General features: G+C 49.3%; 1 protein-coding gene across 1 annotated transcript; it reads left to right on the forward strand.

The window, feature by feature from the left end:
• Positions 1-15082: 15082 nt before the first annotated feature.
• Positions 15083-17310, forward strand: CAMK2N1 (calcium/calmodulin dependent protein kinase II inhibitor 1). The gene is made up of 2 exons (XM_027841328.1): positions 15083-15379; positions 17150-17310. The coding sequence occupies exons 1-2, from the start codon at positions 15214-15216 to the stop codon at positions 17218-17220; spliced, it is 237 nt and encodes a 78-aa protein (XP_027697129.1). The 5' UTR covers positions 15083-15213; the 3' UTR covers positions 17221-17310.
• Positions 17311-18498: the final 1188 nt, after the last annotated feature.

The following is an 18498-nucleotide window of genomic DNA, read 5'->3' on the forward strand; positions in this document are numbered from 1 at the left end:
GCTCCTTTGAGGTTTTGTGGACCATTGTAGACAGCCAGGTATGGACAGCGATAAATTTTACCAATGAAAGTGAAAGGTAATTAGGATCCTTTTGTGGCCTGTTCCTTTTCTGTCCACCCCAAACCCATAAAAATAACTGTTTCCGTTTCTATAGTGCTTGATGCTAACTACCTTGTGTTCAGTATGTCCATTGTACAGATGAGGAAACCACAGCGTCAGAGGCTGACTTGCCCAGGATCACCTAGCCGGTAAGTGTTAGAGCCCAGGAAGCTGGAGGGGAAAAGAGACCCTTTGCTTCTGTTAGAAGACTGCCATATGCCATCCCCTCTTTGCCCTCCCACACAGAGTCCCCTAGAGGGCAATGGGCCTGGACCCTGGAGCCAGGAATCTGGCCTCAGTCCCTTTCACCAGAGGCTCTGGTGAGAAGAGCCCAGGAGGAGCCTGAGCCCCTGGACAGCCTGTAGTGGCGGGGTCTAGGAGTGGGCGTGGCTGGCTTTGGGTACTCCCCTTGGGGCTACAGTTATTTCTTCAGCCTCTGCCTAACAGGAGAAGTCGGGGTTAGAGGGAGGCAGAGCTGGGTTCTAGTGCTTAAGAACTGCCACCCTGGGTCACACCGCTTCTCTCTCTATTTAAATAACCTTTCTGGGCTTCTTTTTTCCCCATCTTTGAAGTGAGTGACTTGGGCTAAAGTATTCTCGTTGGAAATTGCCTCCCATTCAGCTGTAACATGGTATGTTCTAAGGCCCCTCCCGGCTCTGACATTCCATGTTCTAAGGCCCCTTCCAGCTCTGACATTTTTTGTTGTAAGGTGATTTTCAGGTCCCATAGTCTGTGAATCCCCAGGTGATCGCTGCAGTAAGGTGTTTGCATTTATGGCTGGCCTCCCTCTGCTGTCATGGCAGTCTGTCTGGAGGGAGGACAGTGAGCCACTGTATCTTGCCAGTCTGAGTTTACCAAAGAAAGGGTCTTGGAGGATTCCCATTTCTGGGTTCTACAAGCTTACATTTGCCACCTCCAGGAAGGAGTGGAGATGGGGTTGCCTGGGCCTGTGGCAGCCATTTCATAGCCCATCTGAGGAAATTAGGTTAAATGATCTCCCCAAGGCTCCCCTCACTTCTAATATCCTATGTTCTAAAGTCCCTTTTAGGGGCAGCTAGGTAGTGCAGTGGTTAGAGCATTGGCTCTGGAGAGGGAGGACCTGAGTTCAAATCTAATCTCAAACAGTAGTTGTGTGACCCTGGGCAAGTCACTTAACCCCAATTGCCTCAAAAAAAAAAAAAAAAAAAAGAAAAGAGTCCCAAGAATTAAGGGGGCTATGAGTATGTAACATTGCATATATTCTCATAATTAGTTGATATATTGGGTTTTTATTTTTTCTTTATTTAAAAAAATTATGTCCCTTTCGGCTCTCACATTTTGTTCTCTAAGGTCCATTGCGGTTTTGATATTCTCTCTTCTAAGGTCTCTTTCAGCACTGGAATTCTTTGTTCTAAGATGCCTTCCAGTTTTGACCTTTTCTGTTCTAAGGTCTCATCTAGGCCTAATATTCTGTTCTAAGGAACTTCCCACTCTGACATTTTATGGTGTAAGGTCTCTTCTGGCCCTGCTGGCCCTTTAAGCTGTGATACTCTATATTTTCAAGTCCCTTCCAACCTTAGCATTCTTTATTGTAAGTAAGATCCTCTTCAGCTCCGCCATTCTATGTTTTAAAATTCTGTGATTTTTGAGAATAATTCTGTTGATGTGAAAAAAAAAAAATGGAGGTTGCAAGCTTTTTCCAGTTCTGCCTTCCTGCCACTGGCCACGAGGTGGCAATGTTGCCCCAAGGTCGGCGCGGGAACTGGGCTCCACTGTCTTATTCGAAGACTTACTCCATTGCCGACTCCTTCCTTTAGGACAGACCCTAGAGGGAGGACAGAAAGGATGCCACCTCCTGCCCACCGCACACTCACTCACACACTCTCTCTCTCTCTCTTTTTCTCCTTTCCAACCACTGTCTGTTAGAACCTGTGGCCCAGGGTGGGGTAGGGGCGGGAGATGAGTAAAAATAGCAATAATATCACATTTATATGACGCTATCAGGTTTTCAACCTGTTTTGCATAAATCATTCGAGCCTCCCCATCTTGTTAGATGCATGCTATTATTATCATCCACGTTTGAGAGATGAGAAAATAGACCCAGAGAGTCAGTGACTTGCCCAGGAACACCCAGGTTTTAAGTGTCTGAAGCAGGATTTGAATCCGGGTTCACTATGGAGTCCCAGGTCCTGAGTTCAAATCTCAGCTCTGTCACCTGTGTGATCTTGGGCAAAGCACTTAACTTTGAGCCTAGGTTTCTTCAGTGGTGAAAAATGAAGGGATTGGACTCGATGGTCTCTGAGGGAGGTCCAGTCAAACTTTAGATCAATGATCCCAAGCTTTACTTCAGGAATAAGAACAGCCCTGGGCGGAGGAGAAGCAGGAACCCAATATCTCAGCTTCCTGTGGTCTCTTGGGGCCCAACACACTAGAGGGCTTGTATAGAGATATGAAAGCTTTGAAAAGAAACCTCCGTCAACAAAACAGGGAATTAAGACCAAATAAATGTTGATTTCTGAAGCTCGTAACAGGATCAGAGAACTGGAAAGGGCCTCAGAGATCACCTTAGCCAACCTGTGATAGGATAGGAATCCTCTCAACAACACCCCTAATTAATGGCCATCTACCCAGAGATCCCCAGTGAATGAGGAGGAGGCTCTAGAGGGGGCCCATCCCACCTTGGACAGCTCTAGTTAGGAAGTTCTCCCTACAATTGAACCAAAGAAATATGCTTTCCCAAGGCTGCTCTTAGTTCTGCCCTTTGGGTGGGGGTCAGTTAGAACAGGTACAAGATGGATTCATGGTAGCCCTTCTGACCCTTGAAGACAAGGGTCATGTTCCCCCTACGTCTTCTCCAAGCTAACCGTCTTCATTTCAACCAATCCTCATACAATCTGGTCTTCTGTCTTCTCACCATCGCTGGTCACCCTTCATTGAATCCCTTGTTTGAGTGAACAGTTAATGTTCCCTGGGGTATTTTCAAGGTCACACTATGGCCAAGTAGAATCATTCATCAGTTTCCCCTGGTCCAGGTTTGCCCCAGTTTCCTAGTGTGTTGGGTCTGCACACCAGTCTCAGCCAAGTTCTCCAACCTCTTTTTATTTAGGTTCATCTGAGCAGTAGCTAAGAGAATCACAAAGTTCAGACAAGTTTTCTTGCTCCCATGGAGCTCAGACAGAAACCTTAGTTAGTAGGGGAATCAGTCCCATTTCTCAGACTTAACATCCCATCTCCTCTCCCCAAGCCTTTGTTGGAGCTGGCTTTGCTTGAGACCACTGGATGTTCACTTCTTCCTTTTAGACACCTTGGCTTCCTTCAAAATCTAGCTGAGGCTTCTCATCAGTGATCAGCTTTGTCTTTAGAGAAGTCACCACTATGGTCACTACTGATCCTGGTGGTTGTTAGTGGTCTTTCTCCCCTGAAATTCCTTTGTTTTTACTCAATAGGATACTTATTATCTGTTGTTTCTCCCTGGAAGAATGTAAGCTCCTCCTGGACAGGGATGGTTTCATTTTAGTGTTAATAACACTACTACTAACATCTAACATGTATATTGTATTTTAAAGTTGGCAAAAACACTTTACACATATTACCTCATCTGATCCTCACAACAACCCTGGGAGGTGGGTGCTATTATGATCCCCATTTTGTGGTTGAGAAAACTGAGGAAGAGAGAGGTTAAGTGATGTGTCCAGTGTCATACAGATAGTAAGTATTTGAGGCAAGATTTGAACTTAGGTTTTTCTGATTCCAAATCTGGTTTCCTATCTGTTATACACTTAGTTGCTGAATATATGTTTACTGAATCGGGTAATAGATAATAATGCATATTACATGGCAAATGTATGAGGGGTGCAAAACAAAGTGAGGTTTGTGGGAAAAGAGCATTTGTGATGGATTAATGGGGTTGATCAGGGAAGGCTTCCTGGAGGAGATGGACAGGATTCATCAGGTAAAGTTGGAGAGGTATGGAAGTGCAAGAATGTATGATCCATTTAAGATATAAAAAATAGACAGAGGTAGTCTGACCAAACTATGATTTATAAGTATAGAGCCCATGGAGGGGAGATGACGATAGAAAGCTGAGATGTTACTATACTGGGGGAGCCTTGAATGACTGGTATAACATGTCTGCAATTTCTGTTGTGTATGATGGCAGCTGGGTAGTGCAGTGGATAGAGTGATGGGCCAGGAGTCAAAAAGACCTGAGTTCAAATCCAGTCTGAGACACTTCCTAGCTGTATCACCCTGGGGAAGTCACTTAATAATTGTTTGCCTCAGTTTCCTCATCTGTAAAATAGGGCTAATAATAATACCCACCTCCCAGGGTTGTTGTCAAGATCAAAAGAGATAGAATTTGTAAAGGGCTTAACTTGGCGCTGGGCACATAGTAGGAGCTTATTACCTTCCAATTAGAAAACACAATGAGAATTGAGGCACATGGGTCTAGTTTTCCTAGAGGGCAGGCCATGAGATTTGATGAACTAATCCACACATAACAAATCCTAGACCAGAGAAAAGTGATAAGGCTCCTAGACTCACTATCTCTGCAGATTCCATCCCTCCAGACAGAGCTAGGCAGTTACCCTGGGGCGCCCTCTGGTGTTAGATGGCCCACACAACAAATGGGGCTGGGCACTAGAATGAAAGGAAAAGGGTGAGGGTTACACATTTATCTTACTATGTGCCAAGCACATTGATGGCAGTGAAGAGGGCCGGTCACCAGACAAATCATTCCTTACCCGCTACGTGGACAAACAAATTGGAATTTTACCATGGAAGAAAAAGGGTGCAAGCTGGAAAATTTTTTTTTAACAGAGGAAAGAGATGACCCAATGTCTGTGCAAGAAAGACTAATTTGGCAGCAATATATGGGAAATATTGGAGGGAGGAGAGAATGGAGGTGGCAGCTGACCTGTTAGGAGACCATGGTAATAATCTCAACAGGTCAGAGTGAGGGGCTGTACTTGGGTGAGACAGTGGAACTAGAGATGGATTCAGGAGATGCTTCAGAGATAGAATTGACAAGATTTGGTCACTAAACTAGTGTGAAAGTCAAGACAAAGGAAAGAGTCAAAGATAATGTCGAGATTGTGAACACAAGATGAAGATTGAATGGTGGTAGCTCAGGCAGAGATAGTGAAGTCAGAAGATTTAGGGAGAAAGATGAAAGTTGGCTTTGTATAGTAGATCACAAGACTTAAGAGTTGCAAGAGACCTTAGGGTCATGGAGTCCAGTCCCCTCACTTTACAGATGAGGAAACTGAGGCTTTGAGTGGTTAGGTGACCTGCCCAGGGTCATAGAACTAGTCACTATCTGGGGGTGGATTTGAACCTAGGTCTTCCTGACTCCAAGCCCACCATTCATTCACCACACCAAGATTCTTCATGCTGAATTTGAGTGCCAGTGGAGCGTGCAAGTAGAGAGATCCTGAAGGAAATTGTCTGATATCTGTTTGATGCTCAAGGTCAAGCCTTGTAAAATATAGATTCATTAATTTATTAATCACTTACATAGTGTTGGTATTTGAGGCTATGGGACTGAACAAGATTGGTGAGGGAGAGATCATGGAGAAAGATGAAAATGGGGCTCCTTGGGGAAAGAAGGCAAAGAAGGGGGTATTTGGAGAGGGAGGAGGGAGCTGGGGGAGTGGTGGCTTTGGAGCGGAGGGAGAAGACAGTATCCAGTAGGAAGCAGTGGTCAGTGTGTAAGGGGAGTACTTAAGGCTATGAGATCAGCTTGTCTTGTCTTGTCCAGTCTTTCAGACCTCTGTTTTCTCATCCCTCTCTCTTTTCTTTCTCTTTTCTCCCCAGCCCCTGGCTCTTAGGCTTCCCTGGTGCCTCTGTCTCTCCCCTGGGCCCCTTGCCTTTGTTTTGTGGGGGCTGGTTCAGTTCCTTCTGCTGTAATCCTTCTGTTTCCTTGTGCCTCCCCCCATCTCTCAGTCTGCCTTTCCTCCACTGCTCTCCACTGTTTCTTTCTCATTATCCCCATTTTCTTTGTACTCCTCTCTGTTGGATGTTTCCCCCTTCGCTCTAAGAAACCATCTCCCCTCAAAGCACTTTTCCTGTGAGTCATTCAGGCCCTAAATAAAAAAAAGCTCCAGCAACCAGACTCTCTTCTTCTCCCCAGTTCTTATGACTCAACCAGGATTTTGAGGACTGGAGTAGAAGGGTCCCAGAGTGACCTTTTGTGGACTTGGGAACCAGCCTCTCTACCACACATGAGTGAAGTAAACTCCCCTGTCTTATAGGCTGAGGTGGCTTTTAAAAAGTGACTGTATAAGCATGAAGGGAATTGTTTTGAGGCATCAATTTGTCTGAAGATGATCTGGGGGTTTCAGTGGACTCCAAGCTTAGTGTGAGTCAGCAGTGTGATGGGTAGACCAAAAAGCTAATATGATCTTGGGCTGCACAGAGATAGAGCTTTGAGAAATAAGGAGGTGAGGGGCACATAGGTGGCATAGTGGATAGACACCAGCCCTGAAGTCAGGAGGACCTGAGTTCAGATCCAGCCTCAGACCAAACACTTGACACTTACTAGCAATGTGATCCTGGGCAAGTCACTTAACCCCAATTGAAAGAGAGAGAGAGAGAGAGAGAGAGAGAGAGAGAGAGAGAGAGAGAAATAAGTAGGTGAGAGTCCCATTGTCCTCTGTACTGGTCAGGCCATATCTGAAGAATTGTGTTCAATATTAGAAAAGATATTGATAAGCTCTGGCCTGGCACATAGTAGGCACTTTATGGATGCTTGCTGATTGATTGTTAAACTGGAGAGCATCTAAAGGAAGGTAACCAGAGTGTTAAAGGGACCTGAGTTCATGTTGTATAGGACTGGTTGAAGGAACTGGGGATATTTAGCCTGAAAAGAAAAGATGGGGGTGGGTTGGGGAAGGGATATGACAGCAGTGTTCAAGTATTTGAAGGACTGTTATGTGGAAAAGAGATTAATCTTATTCTATAGCTATAGTGGATAGAGGGCTGAGTCCAGAGTCCAGAAGACCTGAATTCAAATTTGACCTCAGATATTAACTAGCTGTGTGATCTTGGGCATGTCACTTAACCTCAGTTGCCTCAGTTTCATCACCTATAAAATGGGATAATAATAGGGTTATTGTTAACTCCCAGGGTGGTTGTAAAGATCAAAAGAGATAGTGCTGGGCATAAGGTAGACTCTTGATAAATGTTTATCTGGCTTCAAAAGGCTGAACTAGGTGGCATAGGTGCAGGTTGTGAAGAGGCAAATTGGTCCTTCCTACTAGTGAGCCTCAGTTTCCTCATCTGTAAAATGAACTGGAGAAGGAAACCAATCTTTGCCAGGAAAACCCTAAATGGGGTCATGAAGAGTCAGACACAACTTGTATGACGATGACCACAACGATATAGACAAAATGAATACCAAGTCTATGCACAGTGTTTGGAGGTTGGAACAAGGACTAGAGGCTGACTGGATCGTAGAGTTTGTGAAGAAGAGTAAGAAAGGTCAGTCTGGAATTGGGTAAGGAGGTTGGTGTCAGATCACAGAAATCCTTGAGACCCAAACAAAGTTCAAGTATGGGACCAGGCATGGGACAAATAAGCCTACCATTGGGGGTCCAAGCTGGCCGTATTTGATGGAGCTCATTTCCAGGGGGTTGGCCAGTTAGGGGTTTTTTTAGGTCCACAGTGACTAATAAAATGGCCTGCTAAAGAGGAAATGAAGTCGGTGTTGGTGGAGAGAACTGCGACACTTAGAAACCTCATGACTTCTTGGAGAATTAAAGTATTATCCCACAAGATCCAGAGTAAAATCTCTACCATGTCGGGTAGCTTCTCTACATGGTTCATGGAAAGGCATGAATGAGAACTTCATAGGACCAGAATAGGGCTGGCTTATGGCACAGGGGGTTACAGTGTTGGACTTGGAGCCAGGGAGACCTGAGTTCAAATCCTTCATTCTTACTATGTGACCCTGAGAAAGTCACTTAACCTCTCAGCCTCAGTTTTCTTCATCTGTCAAATAGGGATAATAATCACACAAGCCTTACAAGGTTGTTGTAAGGGTCAAATAAAATAAAGCACTTGTAAAATGTTTTGCAAACCTTAAATCAACATAGCAATGTCTATTATTACGGCTCTTAACTATTGTTATCCATACTGGGGAAGAGAGAACCCAAATCAGTGAATGATCAGTCATTAAGCATTTAGTAAGCAGGTGCTATGTGCCAGGCATTGGGGATACAAAGATGAAATTAAACAGTTTCTACCCTTAAGGAGCTTACAGTCCATCAGAAGGGGATGTGTGTATGTAGGTATGTGTGTATGCATGTATGTATACACACACACACACACAAACTCAAGACAATGTAACTTTTGGGGGAGGTGGCCAGGAAGCAATGGCATCTGGAGGGGTAGCCAGGTAAGGTCTCACATAAAAAGTGTTACTTGATAGAAATTTTTAAAGATTCAAACAGGAATTCTTAGAGGTGGCAATGAGGAGGGACTGCATTTCAGGCATGAGGGGCAGCCCATGCAAAGCAACAGAGACAGGAGATGAAGGGTTAAGTTCAGGCAACAGCAAGGGGGCATGGTTTGGCTGGATCGTAATGCTGGAGCCAGGTTGGGTAGGGCTTTAATGACATGCCCGACAGAGAATTTGTATTTGATCCTAAAAGTAAAAGGGAGCTAGTGCATGTTATTGAGGGGGGGAGTAATATAGTTGAGATCCATAGTAGTATAGAATTACATGTGATAATAATAATGACAATTGACACATTGCTTTAAGCTTTCCAAAGCATTTTGTGTACATTGTATCACTTGATTTTCATCACCCTGTTGGTAAGTAATATGGATTTATTTATTTATGTATTTGTTTTTGTGGGGAGGTGTGGGGAGTTCTGGACAGATCTGTGATTTCCTTGGTTCAGGGAGCTTCCAGTGAGGAAACTCTCTCCACCATCTCACACCCTGGACAGCTCCTCTGTGGCTCTTCCTCTTGGAGAGTTGTCTGGGGACCTGAGAAGTTGCGTGACTTGCCCAGGATTTCAAAGTCAGAGGGAGGACTTGAACCTGGGTCTTTTCTGGATGGAAGCCCCCGTTCCATCATACCATTCTGAGAGTTCCTGAGGAAGACCAAGCACCTCCTTGCATCCCTCAGCCACCCTTCAATGGCTTCTGCAAAACAGGAAAGCTGGATGGGGCTTGTATGATTGAGCAGCTCTCAACCTCATTTGTCTCAGGACCCCTTTATACTGTTAAAAATCACTGGGGACCCCGCCTGCCAAAGAGCTTTTAGTTTATGTGGGTTATATCTACCTGTATGTACTGCATTTGAAGTTGGAACATCTTAGTACTTTTATGAAAATCATCTTGACCTCCCCTTCCCCCCCATCTTTGAATCATGGTTTGAGAACCATTGGTATAATCCAGCCTCCTGCCTGAGCTCAGGAAATTCCTCCACTGCATCCCAAGAGGTGGTCATTCAGTTCCCATGCAGACACTTCCAGCATCTGAGAGCTCACAATCTCTAAAGGCAACCTGTTTGAATGTCTGACAGCTCTAAGTAAAAGTGTTCCAGTTTCCTGGGCCTTGGGAGGATATAGAGATAAAATGAGGCAGTTCCTGCCTTTAAGGAGCTTACAATCCATCAGGATGATGATGATGATGATGATGATGATGATGATGATGTGTGTGTGTGTGTGTGTGTGTGTATGTATGTATACACACATGCACACAAATACACAGACTCAAGAGGGTGTGGATGGGTGAAGGATAGACATTGTGCTCTGCAAACAATAGGACATCAGCCAAAAGGAGGAGAGGCTCGTGGTCCTAAACAAAATATTCTTTCCTCTCTAATTGATTCCTGTGCTCTGTGGTAGCTTTCCTAACAGGATATAATCTCCTTGAAAGCAGACAGAGGCCCTGGTTTATCTTTGTATATCACCGCTTAGCAAATGCTGTGTTTTTGAATTATTGAATTCTCTCTACTCCCATCCTACAGTATCTCCCAATTGCCCCCTATACTGGGCTTGAGTCTGAGCCCAGGGCACAGCAAAGTTCTCTGGATCCCAGCTGCCCTGAGGATGGGGACTGTGACTTCTATACAGCAAGCTCAATGAACCAGTGGATAAAGTCCTGGTTCTAAGTTCAAATCCTTCCTCAGACACTTACTAGCTGTGTAACTCTGGGCAAATCATTCTTTCAGTCTCATCTGTATATCTACTGTCAGGAGTCTTCATCTGTATATATAATTGCAGGGTTATAATTTCACAAGGTTGTGATATACATCCATATACATTTATACATATATGACTATATATATATATATACACACATGTATGTGTGTGTGTGTAAATTTTAAAAGCTAGCTTACAAAAAGATTGAGTGCTGGACCAATGAGCTAAAAGGCCAAGCTTCCAATTCAACAAACATGTATATTAAGCACCTACTATGTGCCAGGTGGAGGCATTGAGGTGGCTTGGTAGATAGAGGGCTGGGTCTGGAGTCAGAAAGACTTAAGTTCAAATCTGGCCTCAGACACTTACTAACTGTGTGACCCTGGGCAAGTCACTTAACCTCTGTTAGCCTTAATCCACTGAAGAAGGAAATGGCAAATGATTCCAGTTTCTTTGCCAAGAAAACCTCAAGGGGTCACAGACACAACTAAACAACCACAATGTGCTGGGCATTGTGCTAGAGCCATGTCATGTCCTTGGCTCCATTCATGACCTCTCTGTGCTTCCTCAATAAAGTGAGGGCCACAATCCTTGATCTGCAGCACTAGGGTGGAGCTAAACTCACCGTGCAAATGTCAGATAGCAGGATCTTTAGGACTGCAGTATTGTTGCTCCTTTATGTCTGCCCCCGCCCCGGCCAACCTGGTATAGCAGCTACTCACTGGATCACTGTTCCCAGAATGAAGCGAGGAAGCAGGACAGAGACAGTGGCCTCATCATCCAACCCTTTGTACTTGGCCTCTCATCTTGACTGCCACTTACTGGCTGTGACATTGGGCCATCTCCACTTCTTGAACCTTGATTTACCTCATCTGAAAAATGTTACTAGACGGCTTCTAAGGACCCTTCTACCCTCCCATTGTATGAGCTGAATCCCCAGACTTTTACCAAGGGTTTACCATCTGAAAAGTTGAATATTGGAATTTGAGCAAAAGTGCTGACATAAAATTCTGTTTTTATATCCTCCATCCCCCCGGCTCTGACATTCTTTGCTCTAAGGCCCCTTCCAGCTCTGACATTCTGTGTTCTATGGACCCTCCCAGCTCTGACATCCTGTGTTCTAAGGTCCCTCCCAGCTCTGAAATTCTGTCTTAAGGTCCCTCCCAGTTCTGACATTCTCTGTCCTAGGGCTCCATCCAGCTCTGACATTCCATATTCTATGGGCCTTTCAAATTCTGACATTACACGTTTCCAGTTCTGACATTCTATGTTCTAAGGTCTCTTCCAGCTTTAATATTCCATATTCTGAGGGCTCCTCCAATTCTGACATTCTTTCTTCTTAAGGGCTCTCATAGGTCTACTATTCCATGACTGACTGGATATAGTGCAGCTTTCTGGTCTCCCTTGATTCCCTAGCAATGTGAATGGGCCCAGGACAGCCCTGTGATGCTCTGTGAGGCTTGGCTTGCCATGGGGGTGAAGGGTCCCTGGAGGTGAAGGCCCTTTCACAGTACAAATCTTGCTAGGGAGTCTGAAGACCCCAGAGGCAAAATGAGACTGAGTGGGGCTGCTTTCCTCTTCCTTTTGGTCACCTCTCTCCTAGTGAGATTTTCTAGCACCTGTTCCAAGGACATCAATGCCTTCCTGAAATGGGTGTAAGAGTCTCCCTTATACCTGATGCCCACTGAGCAAAGATGGTATCAGCTTTCATGTCTACAGTTGTCCAAGTCTTGCAAAGAGCTTTCCTCACAACAAAGTTATTCTAAGGATTGTGAAGTAGATTGTGTGCCAGAATTATTATCTCAGTCTTACAGTGGAGGTAACCGAGACCACGTTGTCCTGCCCAAAGGCAGGAAGTAAGTAAGGGTTGGAGCTAGGATCTGATCCCATTTCTCCTGACTCCAAGTCCACTTTCATCACAACCTGGTTCTGTGCTCCCTTCCAGTTTTCTGTCCTGGATTGGAAGGGGCTATTTTGTACTTGGGAACTTCCTTTCAGACAGGACTCTGACTATGCTGAGGTGTCTTGGGGAGGTCCCTGTAGTAGCTAAAACAAGATAGGAACCTATGGAATTGGCAGACATGAATTAATTTCCTAGATCTGCTACCAACATGGTTGTGTGACCTTGGGTGGATGACTGCCCCTCTGTTGTGGGGGATAGCTCCAGCCAATAGAACATCTGTAGGATAGGAGAACAGGTGTCACCGGAACTCCGGGATGCTAATGATCATCCTTCACACTCCTTGGCCTCCTCCTAGCAAGCCATCTGGGTAGGTGACAAGCCTCTTAGAGCCCTGGGATTCCCTCTGCTCTTCCAAGCTACTATAGACTCTCCCCCTCCCCTTCCTCTTGAAAACAGAGGAGCAGGTGTGCTTCCTTGCACCGGGGCCTCAGCCTTTTCCAAATGACATTGAAAATAGAACGGAAGGGAGGGAGGCAGGAAGGAGGGAGGATCTTCTCAGAGGACCAATGGTGGCTGATGTTCCCTGGGCAGAGGTTACCACAGTTCACCGAACAGGAGCAGGTGCTGAGTCGGGGTGGGTGGTGGGTAAGGTAGGAACACTTAGGGCTTTCCTCACTTTAGGGAGCTCAAAGCCTCCGGGCTCCCGGGAGATGGGGGGGGGGATGGAGGGATAGATCGGGAAATGCCTGCCTAATCCCCCAGCGAGGGAATCCTCACCTTCCCTGAAGGCCACACCAAGGAGCACCAGCTGGGGAGGGAAGACTTACCAGCTTGACTCTTCCTCCCATTCCCCCTACCTCCGGAGCTATGAGGGGGGTAGAGTGAGAGGAAAGGCCCTGTCTTGGCCTGGAAGGGGCTAGGAGGCCGTGGAGCATGAAAGGAAATAGAGCTTCCTTGGGAGCAACTGAAGGCGCTCTCTCCCCCAAGGATAGAGGGGAGCGGACTTGGCTGGGGATGGGGGAGGGAGACGACAATTCCGTGCATTAATCATGAACTACCCCCTTTTCGCTTTTGGTACTCCAGTCACAGCAGCCCTGCCACTGGGAGTTGGGGTGTGGGGGTCAGTTTCCCTCACTAGCCAGCAGCTCCCGGGGAGGGGCTCTGGGCATTGGGAAGAAAGAGGTGTGCGTTCCAGAAGCCTTGCCCTTGTCCAATCCCGACTCCCCTCCCCGCAGCTGAACGCAATGACGTGCTATACTCCCCTCTCGCTTGCACCTCTTCAGCCCCCAAGCGTGAATGCCTGCTCCCCTGGCCGGAGGTGCGATTGCCCTTTCTTCCTCCAGTGTCTACCCCTGAACTCGGCTTCTCCTGGGGCCAACGTGGAGTGAAGGGGGTGAGGTACTGCTGGAGAGGCATCGCCGCCCCTCGACCCCGTCATTCCCAAAGCTTGTATTACAATAATGCACCCCCGCTTCTGTCCTGATACGACACTCCCGTAAAGACTTCGCCCTTCCCCAAACCAGAGTGCCCCCCCCAATTCCAGTCCCATTCCCTTAGCATTTTACTGAAATCATTTCCCCTCTCTACCCCCAGCCCGTGTCCCGGGGAGAGGTGGGCACTCCTGGGGAGGAGTGCCTCCCTCCCCTAAACCATCAAATCAGAGCCCTTTCCCATGCCTGTGTCCCTGAACGCCCCCACCGTGTCCGCTGGGGACAGGGAGAGATGCTTTTGGTATAAAGTCTCCCTCTTCCCCATACAAAAGCCTTTCCCCCTAAATTGCAATAACTATTCCTCCCTAGCCTGGGTCTCCCAAGCGCTCGGCTCTCCCTGGGCCAGGGTGGTGGTGATGGGGGATGGGGGATGGGGTGCAGCTGGCGGGCTGTGACCTCGAAGCACACTCTGAGGCCAGCTCCAGCCCAGGGGGAAATAATACTAATAATCCTCCTCCAACGGAGAGGCATCCTGGTGGCGGAGCCTAAGCACCCGGGGAGATCGCGTAGCGCGGCCCCGCGGCCTGGGAAGAGGCACTGAGCCGCTGCGCCCTGGCTCCCTCCCGGGCCGGAGTAAACACTGCGCGGCTGGCCCTGCGAGGGGGAAGGGGGAGGGGGTAGGGGAGGGGCAGGGGAGGGGAAGGGGGCGAGCCCAGGACTCGGCCGCCCGCGGAGCTGGGGGCGGGGAGGGAGCGCACAGTGGAGAGATCCCCGCCAGGACAGAGTGTGCCTGGGGAGGGGAGAAGGGGCAGGCCTGGGAGCGGGGAGTGTCGCCAGCAGGAAGCCATCCCTCGTAGTTCGAGCGCGGCCAGGCTCGGCCGGCCCTCCGTGACGTTACTCATCTTCCAGGGATCTCTCCTCTCCTCTCTTCCCCTCCCCTCCCTCTTACCCTCTTTCCTCTCTCCCTCTCCACCCCTCCTCCCTGTCCCCTCCCCCTCTCTCCCTCGAATCCCTGTCTCTGCACATCTCTCTCCATCAGCTTCCTCCGGACCTTCGCCGCCACCAGCAGCAGCAGCAGGAGCAGCAGCACCTCGGCGGCCGAGGCAGCAGGAGAGGGGCCGCCAGCGGCTCCCCCCCCCCTCCCCGGGGCTCCCGTCCCTCCTCCTCCTGCACCTCCTCCCTGCCCTGCCCTGCCCTTCCCAGCTCGCCTTGAAGGGGATCCCCCTTCTCTCTCTCTCTGCTCAGTCCCCCCCCCGTTGCGCCCCAGGATCCCAGCCCCCCTCCCCCTGCATAACCCCCTCCTGAGCCCGAGGAGCCGCTCGGCGGAGACGAGGATGTGACCGCACCCGGCGGGCGGAGGGTGCACTCGGCGGCGGCGGCGGCGGCGGCGGTCGGAGCGAAGCTGCGGGCGCCCGGGGCTCCCTCTCTCCTAGCTCGCCCTCTCTTCTCCCGCTTCCCCTGTCCCCAGTCCGCGGCCCCCGGCGGTCCGGCTGCCCCGACCCCGCGCCCCAGACCTCGCCGCCTCGGGGCACCCTTCCCCTGCCCCGGACCGCCACTCTCCGGCCGCCCCCCTGCTCCAGCGCTGACCCTGTCCGCCGGCGGGGAAGGAGGAGGAGGAGGCGGCGGTGCCGAACCACCGGGCGAGAACATGTCGGAAGTGCTGCCGTATAACGAGGAAAAGCTGGGGCACTATGGAGATGGGGGGGACGTGGGCCAGATCTTCACGTGCCGCCTGCAGGATACCAACAACTTCTTCGGGGCGGCTCAGAACAAGAGACCGCCCAAACTGGGCCAGATCGGCAGGAGCAAGAGAGGTAAGGGAGCCCCGGGAGCGCCCAGCCCCTCTCCCCCTCCGCGGGCCATTCCCCCCTCGCGTGCTGCAGGCGGACAAGAGAGGGGGGCGACTCTCACATCTCCCCTATCCCGGAGTGGGCAGCCCGCTTTGTTTGAACCCCATCCCTAGCGCTCCCCGTTCCCGAGATCAGTCAGCAGAGCCTCACCCTTCTTCATACCTGGGCTCTGACCCCAGGGGCAGTAACAGGCTAGGAGTAGGGCGAGGGATGCAGCATCACCCCCCATAAGTCGGGGTCGGGGGCACCCGTCAGTTAAGGGGAGCGAGACAGTTAACCCTCCCCCCACCCCAGGTGCTCCCGGAAGCTAGGGGAGGAGGGAAAGACGCAGGCTTACGAGGGTCTTGGTCCCACTGGGGGCTCCCCTAGGCTGGGGGATGGGGAAGAGACGAAGACCTCCGAGGGGTACCCACAAGCTGCAGGAGGGGCGCCCTGCAAGGGCCAGAGAAAGAGAGGCTGGTGGGATCTCCGGACCCTCCAGAAAGGGGAGTCTCCCGAGAGGGGGGAGGGCGGGCGCACTGCGGGGTCCGGCTGGGGCCAGCAGCGGGAGGGCTGGTGCTCCCTCCTCCTTTCCTTTCCTCCCTTCCCATCCCCCCTACGCCCCAGCCTGTTTGAACCAGCACGGTCTCCGGGCCTCTGCCCCCTTCGATCAATCCCAGTCTAGGAGCCTCGGCTTTCAGCTGGAGCGGGGCCATCCCCGAGGCCCCCAGCTAGATCAGCCTGGTCACCGCCCCCGCCAAACTTTTTTTTTTTTTTTTTTTTTTTTTTGCGCAGTGTAGCCTCGAGTCCTTTCCCCGGACGCTAAGGGACTTGGGGCCTCCCCATGGGGTAGTACGGGGGAGGGGGCCTGCAAAGGGACAAAGTCCCCTCTTCACCACCGCAGTGGCAATGCAGAGCCAACCTCTGCCTGCTGTTGCCTTTCCTAGGGGTCTTGGGGAAAGGTGGTGGGATGGGGTAGAGGAGACCAGGGAGACCTGAGCCCTCTGCGTGTTGTACCCCCTCTTCCTGGACATGCTCACAAAAAGCAAAAAAGACAGCCTCCCTCTCTTCCTCATCTCCCTCACCCATGACTGGGAGAGCCGAGTTAGGGTGACGGGTGAGAAAGGAGAGAACCAGAAGAGGGATTTCCCCACCCCTTCCCCACCCCATGGGAAATCCAGCCCCCACCCCCACTTTCTCCCTTCCCCTCCTCTCTGAACCTAGCCCAGGTCAACTCAAAGGCCGGGTTGCCATCTTCATCCCTCCCCCTTCCCCCGCCCCCAGCCCCACAGGGACCCTTGGCCGTGTTATCCAGAGCTGACAGAGCAGAGAGGCTGCTGTTTGCCTAGCTAACTCTGTGCCTCACCACTCCCCCACCCCACCCTCCAGCGCCAGTAGAGCCCTTTTTCCAAATAAATAAGCCCTAGTGGGGAGGTATGTAGATGTACAGGCGGGTGGGAGTCAGCCTTCTGGGCCACTACTACCCTCCCACCAGCCCTTGGGTAGTCTGCAATCCATACCTCCTAGCCTGGGCTGTCCCCCCACCCTCCGAGTAGCTCTGACAAGGACAGAGGCTTGTGGGCAGAAGAGGAAAGCTAAGGAAAGCTGGAGATGAGGGAGCTCAGTGCCCTAGTGGGTATCTATTGGAGAGGGAGAAGCCCCCTCCCCTCGACCTCCTTCCTTTTCCTCCTCCCCCCTCCCCTTTCCCGAAGAAAAGGCCTGCTTATACTCTTCACTCTCTTTTCTGCCTTACAGTTGTTATTGAAGATGATAGGATTGATGACGTGCTGAAAAATATGACAGACAAGGCACCTCCTGGTGTTTAAAGCCCCCAAAGACACTGAGTTAAGGGAGAAAATGATGATAACAAACACAGCAACTTCACACAGTTTATTGGCAAAAAAAAAAAAAAAAAGCACTTTGAAAAAAAAATCTTCATTACTCTAGCCTGCAGTCCACAATGCGGACACACCACCAACCTGTATCTTGTGTCAGGCCTGGGGACAGAAGAGGTGTGAGCATAGCAAGGACAGAAAGGCTCTAGGGTCTTCTGCAGAAATAAAAACAAAAAGCAAAAAAAAAAAATTATTCAATAAATTAATTGATTTACACACACTCATATGGAAATTGACATCAGCTGCAGCTGTTTGTCTAAATTAATATGCGTTTCCTTTTATATACAATGAATATTGCGCAATTCTAGACCTGGATTTCCAGCCACTTTAAATAATGCAGCAGCAGCAGCAGCAGCAGCAGCAGCAGCCGCCTGCCCAGCAAAATGCCTCTGGGTTCCCGGTGGGGGGGGGGGCTGGCATCCCCTTTGCTGATCTGGCTGCCCTGAAAGTCAGCCCTTTGTTTACATTATTCCCATCTGGCAAAAATGATTCTGTGCACTTAGATGTGAAATGCTGTCCGTTTCATTTTTACAAAAATATTCATATCTTTGGATGTGTGTAAAACAAAACGAAAAAAACAAAAAACAAAAAAAAACCAGAATGACTTATATATAGATATATAGATAGTTATTCTATTTCGTTTTCCCGCCACCTTGGAAAGTCTTCCTTGGTGGGATGTGCGTGCGCTCCACAGAACAAAACCAACCCACTTTCCCTAAGGAATGCCATCTAGGAAGAGTTTTCTTCTGTTTTCAATGTGCTGTGAAGCTTGTGTTCTCTGGACTGCTTGCAAGCAATCCAGGCTCCAGTTCACATGGACTGAATTTTATATGTGGGGGGAGGAGGAAGGGGAAAAAAAACCTTCTTCTCTTGTTGTATGAGCCCCCATCCCCGTTCTTTCCTCCTCCCGGTGTTGTGGCGATTCATCTTCTTCAATGAATGGATTGTACAAAAATGTGATCACGAGAGTGCCAAATATCTGGAAATGCCAAAAGGCAGTTCAGTTTGGTTCCCCTTCTCTGTGCTCCCTGAGCCCATGTAAAGCAGTGCTTTGTTAGAGTCTCTCTTTTCTGGGTTATTTATCGGGCTTTCTCTTAAGGCAGAACCGCTCTCCTTTTTGCATGATGTTTGCAGAGATGCCTCTTGCGCAGGGGCTGGGGGTGGGGGGGTCTTTTCACCATTTTGTTTTCTTTCTTCTTTTGGGTTTGC

The sequence above is a fragment of the Vombatus ursinus genome, unplaced genomic scaffold (assembly GCF_900497805.2).
Source record: "Vombatus ursinus unplaced genomic scaffold, bare-nosed wombat genome assembly UNPS02014859.1, whole genome shotgun sequence".
NCBI classification, from domain to species: Eukaryota; Metazoa; Chordata; class Mammalia; order Diprotodontia; family Vombatidae; genus Vombatus; species Vombatus ursinus.

What these genes read in the sequence shown, in the direction of transcription:
- CAMK2N1 (XM_027841328.1), top strand. Translation starts at nt 15,214, where the DNA reads ATGTCGGAAGTGCTGCCGTATAACGAGGAAAAGCTGGGGCACTATGGA. An exon ending in GATCGGCAGGAGCAAGAGAG is followed by an intron (nt 15,380 to 17,149) that starts GTAAGGGAGCCC and finishes TCTGCCTTACAG; the next exon opens with TTGTTATTGAAGATGATAGG.